At 42.4% G+C, this 20,615-nt stretch overlaps 1 protein-coding gene across 1 annotated transcript in view; it reads left to right on the top strand.

The window, feature by feature from the left end:
- ZMYM2 (zinc finger MYM-type containing 2) overlaps positions 1-20,615 on the top strand; it is an 89,765-nt gene that overhangs the window by 57,105 nt on the left and 12,045 nt on the right. The window contains exons 7-18 of the mRNA XM_044288057.1: positions 2,041-2,156; positions 6,536-6,649; positions 9,051-9,201; positions 9,481-9,653; positions 12,880-13,045; positions 14,123-14,157; positions 14,268-14,397; positions 16,143-16,258; positions 17,211-17,508; positions 17,741-18,103; positions 18,189-18,302; positions 19,752-19,846. Of these exons, the coding sequence (XP_044143992.1) occupies positions 2,041-2,156; positions 6,536-6,649; positions 9,051-9,201; positions 9,481-9,653; positions 12,880-13,045; positions 14,123-14,157; positions 14,268-14,397; positions 16,143-16,258; positions 17,211-17,508; positions 17,741-18,103; positions 18,189-18,302; positions 19,752-19,846 (1,871 nt within the window). The remainder of the gene's footprint in view (positions 1-2,040; positions 2,157-6,535; positions 6,650-9,050; positions 9,202-9,480; positions 9,654-12,879; positions 13,046-14,122; positions 14,158-14,267; positions 14,398-16,142; positions 16,259-17,210; positions 17,509-17,740; positions 18,104-18,188; positions 18,303-19,751; positions 19,847-20,615) is intronic.

Genomic DNA, 20,615 nt, shown 5'->3' with positions numbered 1-20,615 from the left:
CTGAAGACAGGTCCTCCTTATTAACACTCAGTTACTGCTTTGCCAAGAAAACTCTTTAAACTCCTTCACAGTTAGGCTGGGTCTACACCTGAGCGTTTTACAGCGCGTTCCTACGCGCTGTAAAACGCTCAACAAGGAGAAACCAATGCTTCCCTATGGGAACGGTTCTCACCTGGGCGTTTTACAGCGCGTATGATCGCACTGTAAAACGCCCGAAGCCCCAAGAAGTACATGAGCTTATTTGGGGCGTCTTGTCGCGTGTTCCCGTACATAGACTTTCGGGAACGCGCCACAATGGGCGTTCGCTTGTCTCTGTATGCGTGATTGCAAACGCTGGTACAATCGCGCATACAGAGCGCTCCTTTCAGAACGCTCAGGTGTGAACCCAGCGTTACTTTCACATTTAATATTTCTCTAGATTTCTATAAAATCTCCATAATACGAAGAATAAAGGAAAACAAACCTAGTTGCCCATAGTAACCAATCAGAGCTCAGCTTTCATTTTTTTCAGAGCTTCTTTGGTGGAATCTGATTGGCTGCTATGGGCAACTAAGCCCGTTTTCCTTTACGTCAGTTTTGATAAATCTCCCTTATTGTATTAATTTCTCATTGCCATCTACAGTAACTTCCTTAAACATAAGAAAACCTAACTTGCCAATTTTCTAAGCGCATTGATCACCCGACTTCTGGTCTAATAATGGGGACCATCTTGCGGAGCACCTTTTCCTCTTAAAGGGATTCTGTCACCTCTTTTTACCCTACAGAGTTGCGGACATGCACGGCTAGATCGCCGCTAGTATGTCTGCGAGCTCACGCACCGCGAGATTACAGCGATCTGACTTTCTGAGCAAGGAGGAGATTGCTGGATACAGGCGGTGCTGGGCTCCTTCACAGGGGATAATGGCTGGGCTCCAGAACGGTTAGTGCAGCCCCTGATTTACACACGAGAGAGAGATTAAATAAGATTAATTCCGCGACTTGTTGTTTAATATGGAGTTTAGCTGTCCTCTGTCCGCCTTTTCCATGCAGGTGCTGTCCTTTGTTTTTTATCTGTGACCCTGTTTCTATTTCAAAGCTTTAAAGACTTATTCCAGATTTTTTTTTTTTTATTTATGGCTTTCTCTCAGGAAAGGCCATCAGTATCTCATTTGTGGGGGTTCGGTTGGGACTTGGGATAGGTCATCGATATACAAACCCTAGAAAATTTGCCTTTCTTTAAAAATGCACCTTCATGACTTATCCACAGGATATTCCAATAATAATAAGGCAGATTGGGGAGAATGAGGTGAGACCCGCATAAATCTGTCAAATGGTGGTACGTTAACTCATCCCGCTGCCTGAATGAATAGAGAGGTGGTTGGGATTACAGAAATGGGCAAGTTTGCTGTTCAACGCCATTTTTGCAGCTTCCATTAAAGTGAATTGAAGCTACAGAAATAGAATAGCACAACCCACTCTGTTTGAGTAGTCTAGATTGTGAGCTCAGCTGGGGCAGCGAGGGAAGGTAATGGGGGTCATTTTATCAAGTGACTTGCAACTTTTTTAGTTGTTAAAGTTGCATGTCCCCTTTTGACTCTGACAGTTGATGGAGGCGTGTCGGGAACCCAGCCCAGCTAATTTGCAAACATATTCTGTTGGATACCAGCGTAAATGCCATGGCTGGAGTAGTTTTATGCCAGACACACAGATTGCTGTAGGTAATAAATTATCCAAAACTTATGGTAGCTTAGGCGGGTGGGGATCCAAGACCAGCATAACAAGCTGATTTTAGTAAATGACCCCAATGTCTGTAAAGAGCTTAAGATTATAAGTAAAATAATCCCTGCTACCTTTGTTCATTCAGGCAGCAGGATGGGTCTGGATACCTTATTTTTATTTATTTTTTTTTATATATATATATATATAGACGTCGCTCCCACATGTGGCATCCCCATCTACCAGACGTTTATTGGAATATCCTGTGGATAAGTTCATGTCTGGGATGAGAATACAGTTTTTTTTAAATTAAGCAACTTCTTAATTTATCTATTTCCCCTTTAGATCCGGGAATAATTTGTCATTTTTGTAAAAGAAACTCCTTACCTCAGTATCAAGCCACCATGCCTGATGGAAAACTGTATAACTTCTGTAGCTCTGGATGTGTAGCTAAGTTCCAGGTTTGTCCATTTCTTTCTTTGTTGCAAACTGTTTGGTAAATTGAAAGTTCTTTTTTTTTCTAATGTGCTAAATAAATGAGCACCATGGTTTCTGGCATCCAGTCAGTATGTGTGTTGCTGTGTTAGACTTTGGACTCCTCAGAGTTGCGAGCAAAGCATTGTACAGACCCATCAACTCTGTATGGCCTCTGAGGAGAGCCTAGCAAAGCCAATCACTGCTGAAAACGATCACCAGACCTCAGACCCTAGACCCTGATCAAAATTTAACCTCCAACATGTGTTATTTCAGGTGTTAGGACTTATTCACATGTAGAGCAATAACAGATGTGCGCTGTCCATGTTCCCCACTTACAGCACATGCACTAATTGATTTTAATGTGTTTACTCACACATCCGTGTTCTACCATAGACTGTGGTTACATCACCGAAGCATGCCGCACCTGAGGGGTTAATTGTGCGTATCATAGCCCCCTGTAAGAGATCAGGTGCTGCCAGGCAGCAGGGGCCAGACCCCCTCCCTCCCCAGTTTTAAATTCATTGGTGGCCAGTGCGGCCCCCCCTCCCCTGTATTATATTCATTGGTGGCCAGTGCGGCCCCCCTCCCTCCCTCCCCTGTATTATATTCATTGGTGGCCTGTGCGGCCTCCCCTCCCCTAAATAAAATCAAACACCCCCCCCCCCCCCCCATCATTGGTGGTAGCGGAGAGTTCCGATCGGAGTCCCAGTTTAATCGCTGGGGCTCCGATCGGTTACCATGGCAGCCAAGACACTACTGCAGTCCTGGCTGCTATGGTTACTTAGCAATTTTATTAGAAGCATTATACTTACCTGCGATGTCTGTGACCGTCCGGGTGCTCCTCCTACTGGTAAGTGAAAGGTCTGTGCTAAAGCAATGCACCACACAGACCTTTCACTTACCAGTAGGAGGAGCGCCCGGCCGGTCACAGACATCGCAGGTAAGTATAATGCTTCTAATAAAATTGCTAAGTAACCATAGCAGCCAGGACTGCAGTAGTGTCTTTGCTGCCATGGTAACCGATCGGAGCCCCAGCAATTAAACTGGGACTCCGATCGGAACTCTCCGCTGCCACCAATGATGGGGGGGGGGGGGGGGTTATTTTAATTAGGGGAGGGGGAGGCCGCACTGGCCACCATCGAATATAATACTGGGGAGGGAGGGGGGCCGCACTGGCCACCAATGAATATAAAATACTGGCACTTGAGGGGTTAATTGTGCTGATCACAGCCCCCTGTAAGAGATCGGGTGCTGCCAGGCAGCAGGGCAGTTATTACACACTTCTCAGTATATTCTAACTTGAAGCGTCCCCATCACTATGGGAGCGCCTCGGTGTTAGAATATACTGTCTAATCCGAGTTTCACGATCCAACTCAAATCCGATGGTATATTCTAACATAGAGGCGTTCCCATGGTGATGGGGACGCTTCAAGTTAAAATATACCCTCGGATTGGAGAAAACTCTGATCCGATGGTATAATAGGGACTCCTGACTTTACATTGAAAGTCAATGGGGGACGGATCCGTTTGCAAGCTGCGTTCGTGTGTCCGCCTGCTGAGCTGAATGGAGGCCAAACAGTGACAAACTGAGGCATTCTGAGCAGATCCGCATCCACTCAGAATGCATTGGGGCTGTACGGATCCGTTCGGGGCCGCTTGTGAGAGCCTTCAAACAGAACTCACAAGCGGAACCCCGAACGCAAGTGTGAAAGTAGCCTAATTGATTTCAATGCGCTGAAGAGATCCAGGGTATTAAAGCTGCCATTCTTATTTTGGCAGGCCAACATAAGAAATGAGAAATTCTCAGTAATGGATTTTAAAAATCCATGATTGTTCAGAATAAAAAAAAATACAAGCTTCAAAATCATAACGTAACAAACTGTTAAAAATATATAAAAGTTTAAATCACCTCCCTTTCCGTATAATATAAATATATAATTAAAAAAAATATAAACATCATAGGTATTTCAGTGACTTAAAACGCCTGTACTATTAAAATATAAAAAATATTTTACCAATGCGGCGAATGGTGTAACGGGAAAATGGGTAAAAATGGCCAATTTGCCTTTTTTTTTTTTTTTTGCTTCTCTTACCCCAAAAATGTAATGTGTTCAAAAAGTCACACACACTCCTAAATGGCATCATTAAAAACTACAGATTGTCCCGCAATAAAAATAAGCCCCCACACAGCTCAGTAGATATAACTATAAAAAAAGTTATGGGGGTCAGAATATGGTGATGTAAAAAAAAAAACTTTTTTTTTCTCAAAGTTAAAATTTACTGTATTTTTACACTATTTAGACATAAAAAACATATACATATTTGGTATTGTTGGGAACAAAACCCATGAAACGATGGAGGAATTGCGGTTTTTTTTTTTTGCCAATTCCACCCATTTTGGAATTTTTTTTCCCTGCTTCCCACTACATTGTATGTCATATTAAATGGTGGCATTAGAAAAGTACAACTTGTCCCGCAGAAAATAAGCTCTCATACAACCATGTGAACAGAAAAATAAAAAAGTTATGGCTTAAGGCAGGCATGCTCAACCTGCGGCCCTCCAGCTGTTGTAAAACTACAACTCCCACAATGCCCTGCTGTAGGCTGATAGCTGTAGGCTGTTCAGGCATGCTGGGAGTTGTAGCTTTGCAACAGCTGGAGGGCCGCAGGTTGAGCATGCCTGCCTTAAGGAATATAGGGAAGAAAAATGAAAACGCAAAAACCTCCGGTATCCTACAGGGGTAAATAAGTATTCATCTAAGCAGTGTCCATGGAATACAGATTCCACACGGACCTAAAACAGATCTTTCATGGATAAACCACTGCCCATCTTATCAAAGGTGTCAGTCATCACAGCCATGTGAATGAGGCCTTACTCAACAGACTTGTGTGAAGGGACATGACCACTTCTGATTTGTGTTGCAGACTGTACAGTATAAGTTTCATGTTTGCATGATGAAACCCTTTTAAATGTCAGTGTTTCATTAATAGCATAGTATTACAAAATGTCATTTGTAATGTATATATCTTAATATGTTTGAGTGTATGTCTATATGTATGTATATGGTATAGTGTTGCATTAAGGTGGTTTTAAAAGTTATATTTATTACGGACCAGTGGCGGCATGTAGTTATAGTATAAAAAAGTGTGCAGCAGTAATAGATTGTATGAGGATGGGATGTGAGTTTTATATATTTTTTTTGTTTTATTTTTGTTTTTTTAGGCCCGTTGTCATTGGGCCATAATTATAACTTTGTAAACCCCCTTAAATGCCTTTTTTTAAGAATACCATTAGGAATACGCTTATGATATACCTGACTGATTATTGCATATAGATGATGATTACTGCTTCTGTATTGGGGAAGGGGGTGGACAGTAACTTTGTCCCATGTCCTACCATGCTGTAATGCAGTTTGCACATTGAACAGCAGAGTGCGCTGTTACCGGTGAAATAGCCTTGTGCAACCCATCTGCAAATGTAATGTGTTCCTGCCTTCAAGAGGTTGACTGCTTTGGAAAATCCTTTTAATAATTTATGAGCGATATGTATAGTAGAAATGAGAAGCAACATCCTATAATCTGTAGGAATGAAAACCAGATATAGTGCGTCTTCTCCTTTCTTCTAGAGGAGATTTGTGCAGCAGTCGTGTTGTCTGAGACTTCACTTATTGACGCACATCTAACAGACCTTGGGCTTCATGCATAGTGCAGATTTGGTCAGTATTTTGCATTAGTTTTTTTTATAACCAAAATCAGGAGTAGATGCGCAAAAGAGAAGTATAACTTTCCATTCTACTTTATGTATATAAGAACCTCTCCTGATTTTTTACTTAAAATAGATTAAGCAAAATACCAAATCTGCAGTAGGGTTTTCCATAGTTGCTTCTGTGCCGATCACCGCTAAGTTGTTGTGGACCTACACAAACTGAAAGAGGTCCTCCATCAGCACCTTTTACTGGTTTTGCAAATGTTCGGTTGTTTGGTCATTATCAGGACCGGTCCTATGAGAGATTATTTCACTTATTTATTTATTTAATGCACATATATAACGCTACTAAATTCCACAGCGCTTTACAGACATTAGCAACCAACTGTCCCCAATAGGGCCCACAATCTAAGGTCCCTATCAGTATGTCTTTGGAGTGTGGGAGGAAACCTGATGACCCGGAGGAAACCCACGCAAACACGGGGAGAACATACAAACTCCATGCAGATGTTGTCCTTGGTCAGATTCGAACCTAGGACCCCAGCGCTGCAAGGCACCAGTGCTAACCACATATCTGACAGGCCTGTGTGTAGTAAGCTTTGTATAAACATGCAGATAAATGTCTTCTAACATAGTTCTTCTGCTCTTGTTTTTTAGACTCTCAGCATGCAGTCTTCTACTAATGGCCAGCATGTCAGCAGTGACGTTCAGTTGAAATGTAATTACTGTAAAAACATGTTTTCCTCTAAACCAGTAACACTGGAGTGGGAGGTAAGACATCGGTAACATCTGGAGCACCGTTTCTGTCTTAGACGGGAAGTGATAACTTGGTAAAAATGTTGTAGATAGTGACATAGCAGGAACTTGTGTTTAGGAGACGATAAAGTTGTATTTCATTTCATTGAATTATTTCATTTTTTGGGTATATCTAAACGGTTACAGGTGTTGTCCTATCAGGAACCCCTCCTAATATCAGCAAGTGTGGAGAGCTGATAAAAAGCATTTGTATGGCACTCGTAAACTTTCGCTTCCCTTAATGAGACTTCTGCAGGGGAATTGAGCAGAGGGCCACATCTTTCCCCTTGAAATGTCCCCTTGAATGATCTCAGACAGCTCTTACATTAAAGGCTATGTAACTTTCAGGGGTAATTTTTTATTATTTTTTTTATATGAATGCTTTTTACCCATTGTGGGCTCAAAATTTTATTTTTTTTATTTGGTATAAATATTGAACCATTCTGTCACAAAAGGTTTAACTTTTTTTCTAGCTGTGTGAATGGTGCTTTAACTTTTTGCTGGTCGTCTAATAACCTTTTTCTAAGAGGTCAGAAAACACTTATTTTTCTCATCAGTAAGATGAGCTATAATGAGTGCTTATAATGTAAGAGCAGAGAAAAGGAGCCTGTCAGCTCCCTGACAAATTAGAGAGAAAATTAAGATCCTACTAGTAGAGCATCTCAGCTCTGTACAAAGAAAAGGGCTCCTTTTTCATAAAGACCCATTGAAAAAAAGATTTTTAGGTTATATTGAGTATAGTGCAGTAATATGAAAAAAAAAAAAAAAAAAAGTAGCCTCCGAAGGTGTACATAGCTTTTGAGGCCTCATGCCAATGACCGTAATTTCGTTCAGCATCCAGTCGATATTTTTTGCATATTGGATGCTAAACAATTCACACCGGTGTGCTATCCACATCTGTAAGTCTGCAAAAAATAGAACATGACGGGGGGGAAATGGCAGCATGCTTACAGCCGAGATGAGTGTTTTGTGGCCGGATGAATAAGGCCTAAAAGAGTTATCCTTGGTAAGACAACCCTTTTAATCAGTATTTCTATTATCACCCATTCATGACTTGACTGTCCTGGTTAGCTTATAGTAAAGCTTTTTCTATATAAAAAAAAAAGAATGTATTTTGTTCTAAAGAACAGGATCAATTTTACAGTTTCCACAGCTTTGTTAGATTACCCCATTTTTACTATTCCAACATACATAGACATTATTGTGATTGTGCAGGGCCTAGATGCTGTGCCTGTGCATTTGCTAGTTGGACCATGACTGTGATTGACAGCCACCCTCCAGCACGAACAGCCAAGATCAGTAGGTTTGCTCCAACAAATGCCTGTGCATTTTACATGGTGAGGCAGTAAAGACATACATACAGTTAGGGTACTTTCACATTAGCGGCAGGGGAGTCCGGCAAGCTGTTCCGGCCGGTGAACAGCCTGTCGCATCCGTCCTGTCCCTGGTTCACGTGTGCCCCTGGACTACCGCTCAGTCCTCATTGACTATTATGGGGGGCCGAGTTCCTGCGTCAGCACACGGCGAGAGGCAGCAGGACTAAAAGTACTGCATGTCGCACTTCTAGTCCGGCTGTCTCTCGCTTTGCGCTGCCGTGCTGCTGCTGGAACCCTGCCCCCATTTTAGTAGATGGGGATGGAGCTGCAGTCCGGGGGCACACGTGAACTAGCGGCAGGACGGATCTGACAGGCTGTTCACCTGCCGGAAGAGCCTGCCGCTAGTGTGAAACTAGCCCTTTTTTTTTTTTTTTTTAAAGTGTGAACGTAAAAGCCTCCTAGTGGGATCAGAAAAACTTAGAGGAGGACCTTTCACCGGTCCTGTCATTATCGTGTAAATAGCTGGCAGGGTAGAAGATACTGAAGGCATGTGAGATCGCTTACTATTTTTCCTATGCGCTGCTCTGTTTGCCCGCTGTGCCCCCTGTTCTGGTTTCCCGCCTGGTATATAAATAAATACCATCGGTACAGGGAAGAGAAGGAGGAGACGGCCATGTTTCCCAAGCGGCTGTGAGCTGCCCAATCGCAGAGGAGCTCATCTCCCTGGCTGTGACGCTCTCCACTGCGATTCGGCACCTCCTCCCCGTACTGATGGTATAAATTTACATACCAGGCGGAAAACCGCAAATTAGTAAGCAATATACCCTTTCACATGTCTTCAGTATGCCCTACCCTTCCAGCTATTTACATGATGTCGGGGCAGGTGAAAGGTCCTGTAAGTGGCTTAGGGTCCTATTGGACCATAATTTTAAAATGCCCCTATTAATAGAAAGCTTAGCAGGGAGCTCAGTGTTCTCTTTAGGATATATGATTGTTCTTGTTTTCTGCATGGCTATACATTGCACCACGTTAATCGGGACGTTTTTTTAATTCCTTTGCAGAAAAAAGTCCACCAGTTCTGCAGCACGATCTGCTGCGAGGACTATAAAAAGCTGCACTGCATCGTTACCTTCTGTGAATACTGTCAGGAAGAGAAAACCTTGCACGATGTCGTGAAATTCTCTGGTGTCAAGAAACCATTTTGCAGTGAAGGTTTGTTTTTCTATTAAGATGCAAAGTAAATGTGAGAATCTGTTTCTGTGCATCGGTTTAGATAAAGATTTCTATAGTGTGTTTCCTGACTGAGTACAGTCTTCCCCTCCCCAAAAGCACTTGTCTCTCTGCCTTCAATTTCTTTACCTACCTATAAATACTATATAGTAACATTGTATACAGCTTACAGTAAGCTGCTTAGGTTACAATAAAACTCATCTGGATGCAAAGGCAATGTTGAGTCCAATTGTGTGTATATTGTGTGTGCCTTTTTTGCAGGTTGTAAGCTACTATACAAACAGGACTTTGCAAAGCGGCTGGGATTGAAATGTGTGACCTGCCACTACTGCTTTCAGATGTGCAAAAGAGGAGCGACAAAAGAGTTTGATGGCAAAGTTAGAGATTTCTGCACAGAGGATTGCAGTAGAAAGTTTCATGACTGGTATTACAAGGTAACTTGAGCTGAGGATGGACATTAGTTTTAAAGTAGCCCTAAATCCAATATATAAAGCTGGATTTCATAGAGCTGCAGAAATGTATGCTAACTTTCTGGAGGGTCTCTATATTGGACATAAGCAAGATAAATAGAAATCAAAGAGGCAGACCTTTTTCTGCACTTCTCCCAAACTGCAAATTGCTGCCTGCAGACTGCAGTCGATTGCTGTCCACATTGGGCTCGACTTGTATTGATGACCTATCCTTAATCCTTAGACGACCAGCCATACTGCATAAGTTGTCAGTTTAAATATGCCGCCCACTTGGGAGCGGAGAGAATTTTTGCTTTTTAAACAGAGAGACCGTGGTCTAATGTCTGTAATTGGCAATAACGCCAGTTGCAGACATTTAGCCCCACAGATTCTGTGGTCAAATGTGAGCATAGCATCTGCGAGCTAAAAAACCTTGCTGAGATCGGGGGAAGGCGTTTTTGTAGGCCTATTACTGTGCAGGCCTACAGGTGGCAGCACTGCATTGGAATATACAGAATTTTCTATTCAGTAATGAAATAAATTCCATTACTGAATAGAAATAGCAGTCTGATGATGAAAGTTTAAAAAAAAAAAAGGAAAAAAAAATTCAAATCGCCCCCTTTTCCCAAAATTTAAAATAAACAATAATAAAACCTGATAGGGATCACTGCGTCCTAGAACTCACCGACTATTAAAATATAAAAATATCATATAATTGGTTCCGTAATAGTTTCCTGAACTAAGACGCTAAGAGAATTTAACTGTGGCAAGTGCTAACTGGGGAACCGGACATAAGGGACATTATGTTGCAAGGCTGGGAAAAAGTACGAAAGTACATAGTAATTGAGCGATGGCGAAAAAATGTGCTTCAAACTAATGCGCTCTGCACTATACGGCTTTAATACACCTCGCTCTCCACATTCCATAACATACTGGCATCTTACCCCAAATGTCTCTCACCCTTGACGGATGTTTGGCATGGGGTCTGGAGTAATCCTAAAACATCCCTATTTTGGCAGGATATCGTAAATTACATGAAAAGTTTTTAGCAAGTGCATGTTGCCAATCCCCCTCAATCCTTATTTAACTGGCTCAGAGGAATCGAATAGGGAGAGTAAACCCCCTAGCCTCCATCACATGATCCTTTTGGTCGCCCTTAGAAGTCACAAAACGACTGAACCGAGAACCCCTGATTGTCATGTTATAATTAAATCTACCGCTTATTTAAGACAGAGGTGCAGATGCTCCAAAAAAACACCGAGAAAGTCTTTGCCAAATGGAAGATTTTTATTGAACCACACATTTCCAGCCAGGGCATCCGAGACCTTCTAAACGCCTCATTAGGAAATCTTAGAATCTGAGCAGGAAGAGGAGGGGGGTCGCTACCGACCTGGAGACCCTAAGGTATGATGCCCGGGAAAATTCTGGGCTTCACAGTATCTCCTGAGAACAAATCTAGGATATCAGTCCTAACACGGTGAAATGACACACCCTACATTTTCTTTGTTGTTAATGTATATCCTTTGTAAAGATTATCGGCTACTTACAATCAATGGATCTGTACCACTTTGTTATGACTATATAGCATGACAAAATAAAAATGTTTAAAAAATATTAAAATATTGTTTTCGAATAGTGTAACAGAAAAAAAATCTAAATGCCCAATTTGCCACTTTTGTTGCTTCACTTCCCCCCCCCCCCCCCCAATAAGTTAATTGATCAAAAAGTCATACATTCCAATGGTATCAATAAAAACTACAGTTTGTACGTACTATAACTATAAAAAAAAAATTATTAAGAAGGGGGGGGGGGGAGCAGAATATGGCAATAAAGAGACAATTGTTTTACAAAGTATCTTTATTATTTTTTTGTTCCTTCAGTATCAAAACACACGAAAAAACTAAACAAATGAGGTATTGTTATACTGACCTGGAGAGTGTGGGTAACAGGTCATTTTTACCACACAGGGAATGCAATCAAAATAAACCCCATAACTGTAACTGATTTTTCGTTTACCCCCGGCCCAAATTCCTCCCCATTTGGAATTATTATATTTTTTTTTTAAAGCTTTCCACTACATTGTCTGCAACAGTACGTGATAAGAATAGAAAGTACCACTTGCCCCACAAAATATAAGCCCTCAAACATCAATGTGAATGTAAAAGTGTAAAAGTTGTGGCTCTGGGAAGGCAGGGAGTAAAAAACGAAAAAAATCTCCCGGGTTTAAATAGGCAATCTGCGTTTGAGGCTGGACGTCTGTTTGCCAGTTGGTAGGAGGAGATTGAGTCCCCCCAAATAAGATCTTGGGGCTCATGACCACAAACGTATCCTTTAGTTTTTTTGTGGCCCGTATGTGGAACCATTTGCTTCAGTGGGGCTGCAAAAAAACTGAAATGACTATGCATTCATATGCATTCCGTGTTTGTATGTCCACATTTCGTGCCCGCAAAAAAAAGTCTTATTCACCTTACGGACAAGGATAGGACTGTTCTATAAGGGACCAGCTTTTCCGTTCCGCAAAATAGGGAAGGCACAAGGCCGAGATCTGCAACTTGCGGACTGCAAAACGGTTGTGTGCATGAGCCCTTATGGTGAGGTATTAGTTTTTTTGGGGCTAGAGACTGTGTGAGTCTTTGATACAGTATTTTAGCACAGGATGAGTTTACTCTTCTGTATTCAGTCAGTTTCCTTTTGTACTTTTACTTCTTTTTGGATCCTCTGCTGTGTTTGGCTCCAAAAGCTGCATCAAAAATATCAAATGTGATTTACTCTTCCTTTTTAAAGGGGTTGTCCGGGCTTCAAATATTGGCGACTTATCTTCACCCCCATGGATCAGCAGCGGTGCTGGAAACTCAAGTGTTTGAAGCAGAAGGCTCCGTACACTAGTTTCTGGCGCCGGTATACTGCATCACAGATCCTATTCACATGAAGTATCTGGGCACAAGCACTACACAGCGTTAGGAACCGTGCTCTGTACACTGTATAGTTTCTGGTGCCGTGGCTGATAGTTGGGGATGGTGGACCTCCACAGATCTGATATTGGTGACCTATCCCGATGATAGGTCTTCCGTATCTGAAGCCCATACAGTCACTATAAGGTGCCGCACTTTAAAAGCTTATTTTGAACTACATGTGAGATTGCTTTTTATTTGTGCACTTGTAAAATCTGATTCATGACAATTGAATTGAATGCCTTTTTCATTTGTTTCAGGCAGCAAGATGTGACTGCTGTAGAACTCAAGGGACTCTTAAGGAGAAAGTACAGTGGCGAGGCACTATAAAGAACTTCTGTGACCAGCAGTGCTTACTGCGTTTTTACAGCCAGCAAAATGAGCCCAATATGGCTACACAGAGGGGCCCAGAAAACATGTATATTGGTATGTAGTCACACTGGTCTGTCAGCTGCTTATGCTTTGCGGTAATGATGATTGACTCTTGTGCAGGTCAGATAATTGTTTTGTAGATTAGACTGTTTTATAAATTTAAAGGTGTGGTGTCACAAAACATACAAAAAAAAAATTCAAACCAGCGCCTGGATCTGAATACTTGTGGGCTAATCCATAATATGTATCTGTTTGGCGCCACCTGCTGCTTGTTCTTTTCCTTATTATTTGTCCATCTCACTGAGCTGGTCGAACGGACTTGGTTTAAATCTTCAAATGCATCCAGCCATATGTTCTGTTAAAATCTGTGGCAGTTACATGGAGAGACCTGCAGCAGAAAGGACACGCCCCCTGAGCTGCCAGGCTGAAGATAATCTAGCCGAGCAATTGGAGCAGTGAATATGGAGATCTCTGGATCCATCTGCGGTACAGGGCTGGTTCTAGCTTTGAGATGCACTATACCAGTGATGGCAAACCTATGGCACGGGTGCCAGAGGCAGCACTCAGCCCTCTCTGTGGGCACCCGCACTCTGGAAAAAGTCTATGGTGTACAATATGCCATAGACTTTTCCTGCCATTCATCAGCGCAGGCAGCGCACTGAATGTAGGCAGGCTATTATAGCTAAATAATAAAGTACATAGAGGATATACTATAGTAGTCAGGTTAAATTGCTTTGTTGGCACTTTGCAATAAATGGGTTTTGGGTTGCAGTTTGGGCACTTTGCCTTTAAAAGGTTCGCCATCGCTGCGCTATACGATTTCTGATTTTCATTTTTACATCAATCATGGCACAACCCCTTTAAGTTGGCAATTTTTCAATTGCTAATATTGCTGTATTAATTTAAAGTTAATGTGTAAAACGCATGGAATGAGGCACCACGACACAGATGGTTTACATTACCTAAAACCAGTCTTTTAAAGTTATGTGCCATCCCCAGAGGGTTTTTAATCTATGTCCTGGTGCCTCTCCTGAAAAAGTGGGCAGCTGTATGACTTAAGGGTTAAGTGGTGTTGATGTAGTATTTATTGACTTTGCCTTTAGGCCTTTATAATAATTGTATTCTTTACAGATCAAGGAGTTCAAGCTTCACGGCCAAGAGTTACGGTAATTGCAGCTTACCTGTTTAATATACGCATTCTGAAAGTTCTTGACACTTGCTCTTCTGAGTTTGAGTTTTATGTATTGAATAAGGAACGTGTTTTTTTTTATTTCAGGGTCCAAATTCTACCTGTTCTCCTGCAGCACCCAAGGACATGAAGAATAAGGCCGTGCTGTGCAAGCCATTGTCAATGACAAAGGCCACCTTCTGTAAACCTCATATGCAGACCAAGTCTTGCCAGACAGGTATCGCAAAATGTCATTTTTTTAAATTTATTTTTTAACTGTTTTAAAGGATTTGTCCGTTTTTATTTAGCCATTGGCTGCTTTCGTGATGTACCTATATACCAGACCTTGCCACTGTAGGCAATCACGGCACAACACCATACCTGCTGTGATCACATGTGGTATACAGGCACATCACCACTGCAGTCATCAAACAAAGCCCGAAGTGGAGCATGGAGTGGCTGCTCTGGAAGTGAATAGGGGTCCGAGATTTTTATTTTATTTTTTATAATTATTGCAATAACTTAAAAAAAAAGCTATTCTGACAACCCCTTTAAGGCCGAATGCACGCGGCCGTGAGCGGTCAGTGGTATGCCAGCCTGGATTCCTATACTGGTGTATTGCTGTAGTGCAGCGGCGGCATGAAGCGCATGGCGTCATAGCAACCAATGACGTCGTGCACTCCTGCTGTCAGCAGGAATCCAGGCCGGCATACCACGGACTGCTCACGGCCGCGGAACACGGCCGTGTGCATTCGGCCTAAGGGTCATATTATCCACAAAGTGATCCTTTTTTATCTAACTGGACACTAAGCAATGATAACACGACCGATTATAGTGGGTCAGACTATAGTTACATCTGATGTGCTAAACCCTATAAATCCAAAATATATTAACAAGTGATGGGTAGCTTATTTAATTTAAAACTTAACATTTAATAATGTATTTAAAGATAAAATTATAGGCCCTTTAGTATTAAACACTTAGTTTTGTAGCCACTGGTTGCACTACTCTCCTAAAGGATGGCGTAGATGGGAGAGGACTGTATGCAGGGACAGCAAAAATGTTAACAGACAGGATGAATGGTACATAAGTACCTAGACAGAAAGATACAGTGCTGGGTCAAAACCCTAAGCAGCCCTGTCACTATCTCTCCTTCACCCCAGCTGATCCAATGACCCTAATGTCACCCTCCCTAAGTATGGACTGCCCAGCTTTGCCCAATAGACAGAAGTAGGTCCTGGTATATGTGCTGCCGAAGCAAGTGTTTAATACTAAAGGGCCTATAATTTTATCTTTAAATACATTATTAAATGTTAAGTTTTAATTCAAATAAGCTACCCATCACTTGTTAATATACTAACTGGACACTAGAAATAAGTTTCACCATATATTATAAGTTTTGTCTAGCCACTGTTATCTTCACTTGGAGTCCCATATTCAGAGAAACTCCGTGTACCTCCTTTTGATATCTCCAGGAGGCATCGTTTTGTGTGCTGCTGCATTTAAGTACTTAAAAGGGTTGTCCGGGAAATGATATTTATTACCTATTCACAGGATAAGTCACCAATATCACATTCATGGGGCACCTTCGCCAATCAGCTGTTTTGGGAAGCTCTCTCTGGTGAGCACCATGGCCTCTCAAGCTCTTAACTAGCACAGCGCTGTACATCATATAACGGCTGTGTTTAGTATTGCAGCTCAGCCTCATTGACTTGAATGGGGCTGAGCTGCAACTTTTTTTTTTTTACCGATGTATGGTGACGTCACATGGCCTGGGAAGAGGCAACGGGGCACCCAGAATACCCTCCCATCTGATATTGATGCCCTAGGTCATCAATATAGTAGTCAGGTTAAATTATGATAATTGATATGATATTGATGTATAGGTCATCAATATTCCCAGATAACCCCTTTAAAGATTTTTATCTTGAGCAATGTGCTAAATATGTCAATGACTTTTTTATTTGTGCTTTATTTTCTCAGAGGAAGACTCCAATACAAAGTATGTTCCAGTGCCTATTCCTGTCCCTGTATATATACCGGTGCCTATGAATCTCTACAGTCAAAAAGTACCGGCTACAACTCCATTACCTTTTCCAGTAAGTAACTTTTTTTATAATGGAAATTATTAGTCCAGGCCTGTCTGATGTACATAAAAAAACTTAAAGGACTGGTCACCATAAAACAGTGCAATCTGCAGCCAGCATGTTAGAGCAGGAGGGGCTGTCTTATGAGTGAGTGATAGCACTCCCAGTTTAAAGAGCATCTGACACCAGCGACCTTCCCATCACTCTCTTTGCATGGACACTTAGTTGTGGGTCACATGAATAAAATGTTGTTTTTCATTTATTGATCTGAGGATCTGTATCAGTTATGATTTTTCTTTGGTGCAACAAGGGCATCACCGCTGCTCTTTGCATCTGATCTCCACTCCCTTCCATGTCCAACTCCTCCCTCACTGCTTTGCTACTGCCTGACCCTGTCAATAAAAGGAGCGGCTGGTCACAAAAAGGAGTGAGGCTTGGGTGCAAAAAGAGCAATAGTGAAGCCTTTATTGTACCAAAGACCTAATTTGCAAATGATCAGTGGCTCTGTTCCTGAGTTAACAAAAGTAAAACATTATTTTAATTAGGTGAACTACAGCTGCGTGACTGTGCAAACAGTTCGATAAGGAGGTCGCTGTTGACAGTTTCAATTTGTGTGTATACATGTATAGCTGTCATGCACGGATGGCTGTACACGGGGTGGTCTTAAGTTAGCAAAGAGCAGAGGTTTAAATGTATAAATTGCTAGGTTTACTGAATCTTTTCTCATAGCTATATATCAATCTGCACCGCTTCTTCTGTCCTATAACATGCTGCCTGCAAATTGCACTGCATTTTCTGGTGACAGGTTCCCTTTAAAATGTGGTTGAAGAAAAGATTGTTCTCATCCTTCCAGGAATGAATCTATTATGAACACTGTTTAAAAGTTTAAGCAGTTAACATTATCATAGTATTGGTACACATGGGAAGGTAAGACTGCTAACCGCATATGATTGATTTATGACAGGTACCAGTCCCAGTTTTGGTGCCAGCTGATTGGGACAAAATTAAAGAACTAAATGAAGAGCTTTGCCCTAAAGATGTAGAACTAAATCTAGAAGATGATTTAAAGGCCGAACCAGTTAAAGAGGAAGAAATGGATGATTCCATATTACTGATAGAAGATACTCAGGAAGACGAGAAGATGGATGAACAGCGACTGGACTGTGAGGTGTTAAAGGAAGAAGAGTGGCATGACATAGATAAAGAAGAACAAACTCGAGAGCAAGATTCATTGAAAGACGAAGGAGATTCGCTGAAAGACGAAGGAGATTCGCTGAAAGACGAAGGAGATTCGCTGAAAGACGAAGGAGATTCGCTGAAAGACGAAGGAGATTCGCTGAAAGACGAAGGAGATTCGCTGAAAGACGAAGGAGATTCGCTGAAAGACGAAGGAGATTCGCTGAAAGACGAAGGAGATTCGCTGAAAGACGAAGGAGATTCGCTGAAAGACGAAGGAGATTCGCTGAAAGACGAAGGAGATTCGCTGAAAGACGAAGGGTGATTCGCTGAAAGACGAGGGTGATTCGCTGAAAGACGAGGGTGATTCGCTGAAAGACGAGGGTGATTCGCTGAAAGACGAGGGTGATTCGCTGAAAGACGAGGGTGAATCGCTGAAAGACGAGGGTGAATCGCTGAAAGACGAGGGTGAATCGCTGAAAGACGAGGGTGAATCGCTGAAAGACGAGGGTGAATCGCTGAAAGACGAGGGTGAATCGCTGAAAGACGAGGGTGAATCGCTCGAAGCTGATGTCAAAGAGAAGGCATTTACAGAGGTTCTAGATCTTAGTCCATTGCAGTCAGTGGAATCTATTGTGCTGGACACAACTGTTGCTGAAGATAAGGCAGATTGTGTCACAGGTATGTTATGGCTCTGCCTTTGCATTTTTGCTAAAGTGTTTTTAACATGGTAAATGTTGAAATCCTTTTTTTTTTTTCTTATCAGATGAAGGCAGTGTAGATAAAGATGCTACTACAAACTGCACTGCAGAGAGTCCACCGGGACTGCCAGATTTGCCATATGAAGCAGAACTTGATCTTGAAATTGACTTCCCAAGAGGTAAGGTTTAATTTTAGATTTCATATTGGTTTACTGTGAATTCTGAGATCCAGAAATAAGATAGGCTTGACATGGTTTGGGAGCATAAAAAGTTTAATAAACTGTTATAGACTACTTAAAGGCAGTCTGTCACCACATTTTAGCATATTAGACCGTTAAAATAGGGTTATGTGATCCAGCCAGAACATAAAAACGGTACCTTTGTGGTAGAAAACGGACTTTTCTTTTTGCCGAAAATGAAGTTATAAGATTATGTTCTGAGCCCTCTCAAGTGCCCAGGGCGGTCTCTCAATCCTCGGAGCCCCAGGCAGGCACCTCCTAAACGGCTCATAACCCCGCCCTCCGTGCGCCTCTGCCCGCCCGTTTACTCCCCTCCCCTGTCCTTTTCCACTGTGGCTGTGCGGTCCAAATCGTAGCGGGCGCATGCGCAATGCGATGCCCGCTCCTGGCAGGGCATCGCAATACCTACTGCGCATGCGCCCGCTACAATTTGGACCGCACAGCCGCAGTGGAAAAGGACAGGGGAGGGGAGTAAACGGGCGGGCAGAGGCGCACGGAGGGCGGGGTTATGAGCCGTTTAGGAGGTGCCTGCCTGGGGCTCCGAGGATTGAGAGACCGCCCTGGGCACTTGAGAGGGCTCAGAACATAATCTTATAACTTCATTTTCGGCAAAAAGAAAAGTCCGTTTTCTACCACAAAGGTACCGTTTTTATGTTCTGGCTGGATCACATAACCCTATTTTAACGGTCTAACATGCTAAAATGTGGTGACAGACTCCCTTTAAGAGATATTGTACAAAAGATAATGGACAGAGTAAAGTAAGTAATAGTCACCTAGGCGGTGAACAAATGAGCGAGCTTCCTATTGAACCGTTCCCAACATGGCATCTGGCTAGCGCCCATATGAGAAGTGGTAGTAGCAAAACACTTTTTTTTCTATTCGGATTTGAAATTCACATTCAGGTGTTAAGTGGTACGTTAGTCGCATGCTGATTAGCCCCATTGTACGTGGACATCTGCTGCAGAAATCTGAGGTTCTGTGTCGGCCTTAGTCATGTGAACATACTCTAAGGGTCCATTCACGCGTCTGCAAAATGGGTCCGGATCCCTTCCGCAATGTTGCGGAACGCATCCGGAACCATTAATTTTCAATGGGGCCGCAAAAGATGAGGATAGCACACTTCCGTTCCCCATCCACACCTCCGTTCCACAAAAGCACTGACAATGACAAGAAAAGGCATTTTTGTTTAAAGTGCCAGCCTTGTGCGGTACACATAACACACATGGTAGGTGTCCGTGTTTTGCGGATCTGCAATTTGCGGACCGCAAAACACTTGTGGACGTGTGAATGGAGCCTAAAGGTGTTAGGTTTGTAAGTCAGTGTTGAATTTTCTGGCTTTGATTTAACTTTTGGTCAAGTGTAATTGGTATTATTTTATTTATATTTAAGCTGCTGAGGAATTTGATACGGAAAGCGAGTTTTTCTTGCCTCCTGTATTTGAAGAGGAGTATGATGATCAGCTCAAACCTAAACCATTGAAAAAGGTACTTTTTAATACAAAATTAGGCGTTGACCTAAAAATTATAGGCCCTTTAAAGGGGTGATCTGGTAATTTATATTGATGACCTATCTTTAGGATAGGTCATTTAATATCAGATTGGTGGAGGTCTGACACCCGCGACCCCTGCTGATTAGCTGCTAGAAGAGCGCGGCGCTCTGAGAGTGTCACGTCTTCTTCCTAGGCCATGTGACGTCACAGTACATCGGTCACATGGACTAGTTGCAGCTCAGCCACACAAGTGAATGGAGCCCAGCTGCAATACCAAGCACTGCCACTATACTCTGGTTCGGTTCCAAGTGGTACCTTGGAACCGAACCTGAGTTCAGGAAATGTTTTTTTTACAGTATAAATTAATTTCTGAAGTTATGTGAAGTCTTGTGAGACTTCGCGAAGTAATAACTAAGGCACATCAGAGCCAATACATTCTAATGTACGGAGCTCCCGCTCCGTACAGTGTTAGAATAAAGTTTTATGTGAATCAACTTCGGATGTTTCATCCAAATTCGATTCGCTCATCTCTAGTGCTGTACTTGAAAAGCTGCTGGAATGCGGACCCCTGCTGATGTGATAATGATGACCTAGCCAGTGAGCACCGCGGCCTTCTCTCTGCTTTTCCTAGGCAAAGTAACAACACTGTCATGTGTCACATGGCCTAGGAGCAGCTCAGCCCCCTTCAGGTGTCTTGTCAAAAAGCTACCGTATTTTTCGCCCTATAAGACGCACCGGCCCATAAGACGCACCTAGGTTTTTGG

Source organism: Bufo gargarizans, chromosome 3, assembly GCF_014858855.1.
Source record: "Bufo gargarizans isolate SCDJY-AF-19 chromosome 3, ASM1485885v1, whole genome shotgun sequence".
NCBI lineage: Eukaryota > Metazoa > Chordata > Amphibia > Anura > Bufonidae > Bufo > Bufo gargarizans.
The sequence above is the reverse complement of the archived record's forward strand: the minus strand, read 5'-3'. Positions and strand labels throughout refer to the sequence as shown.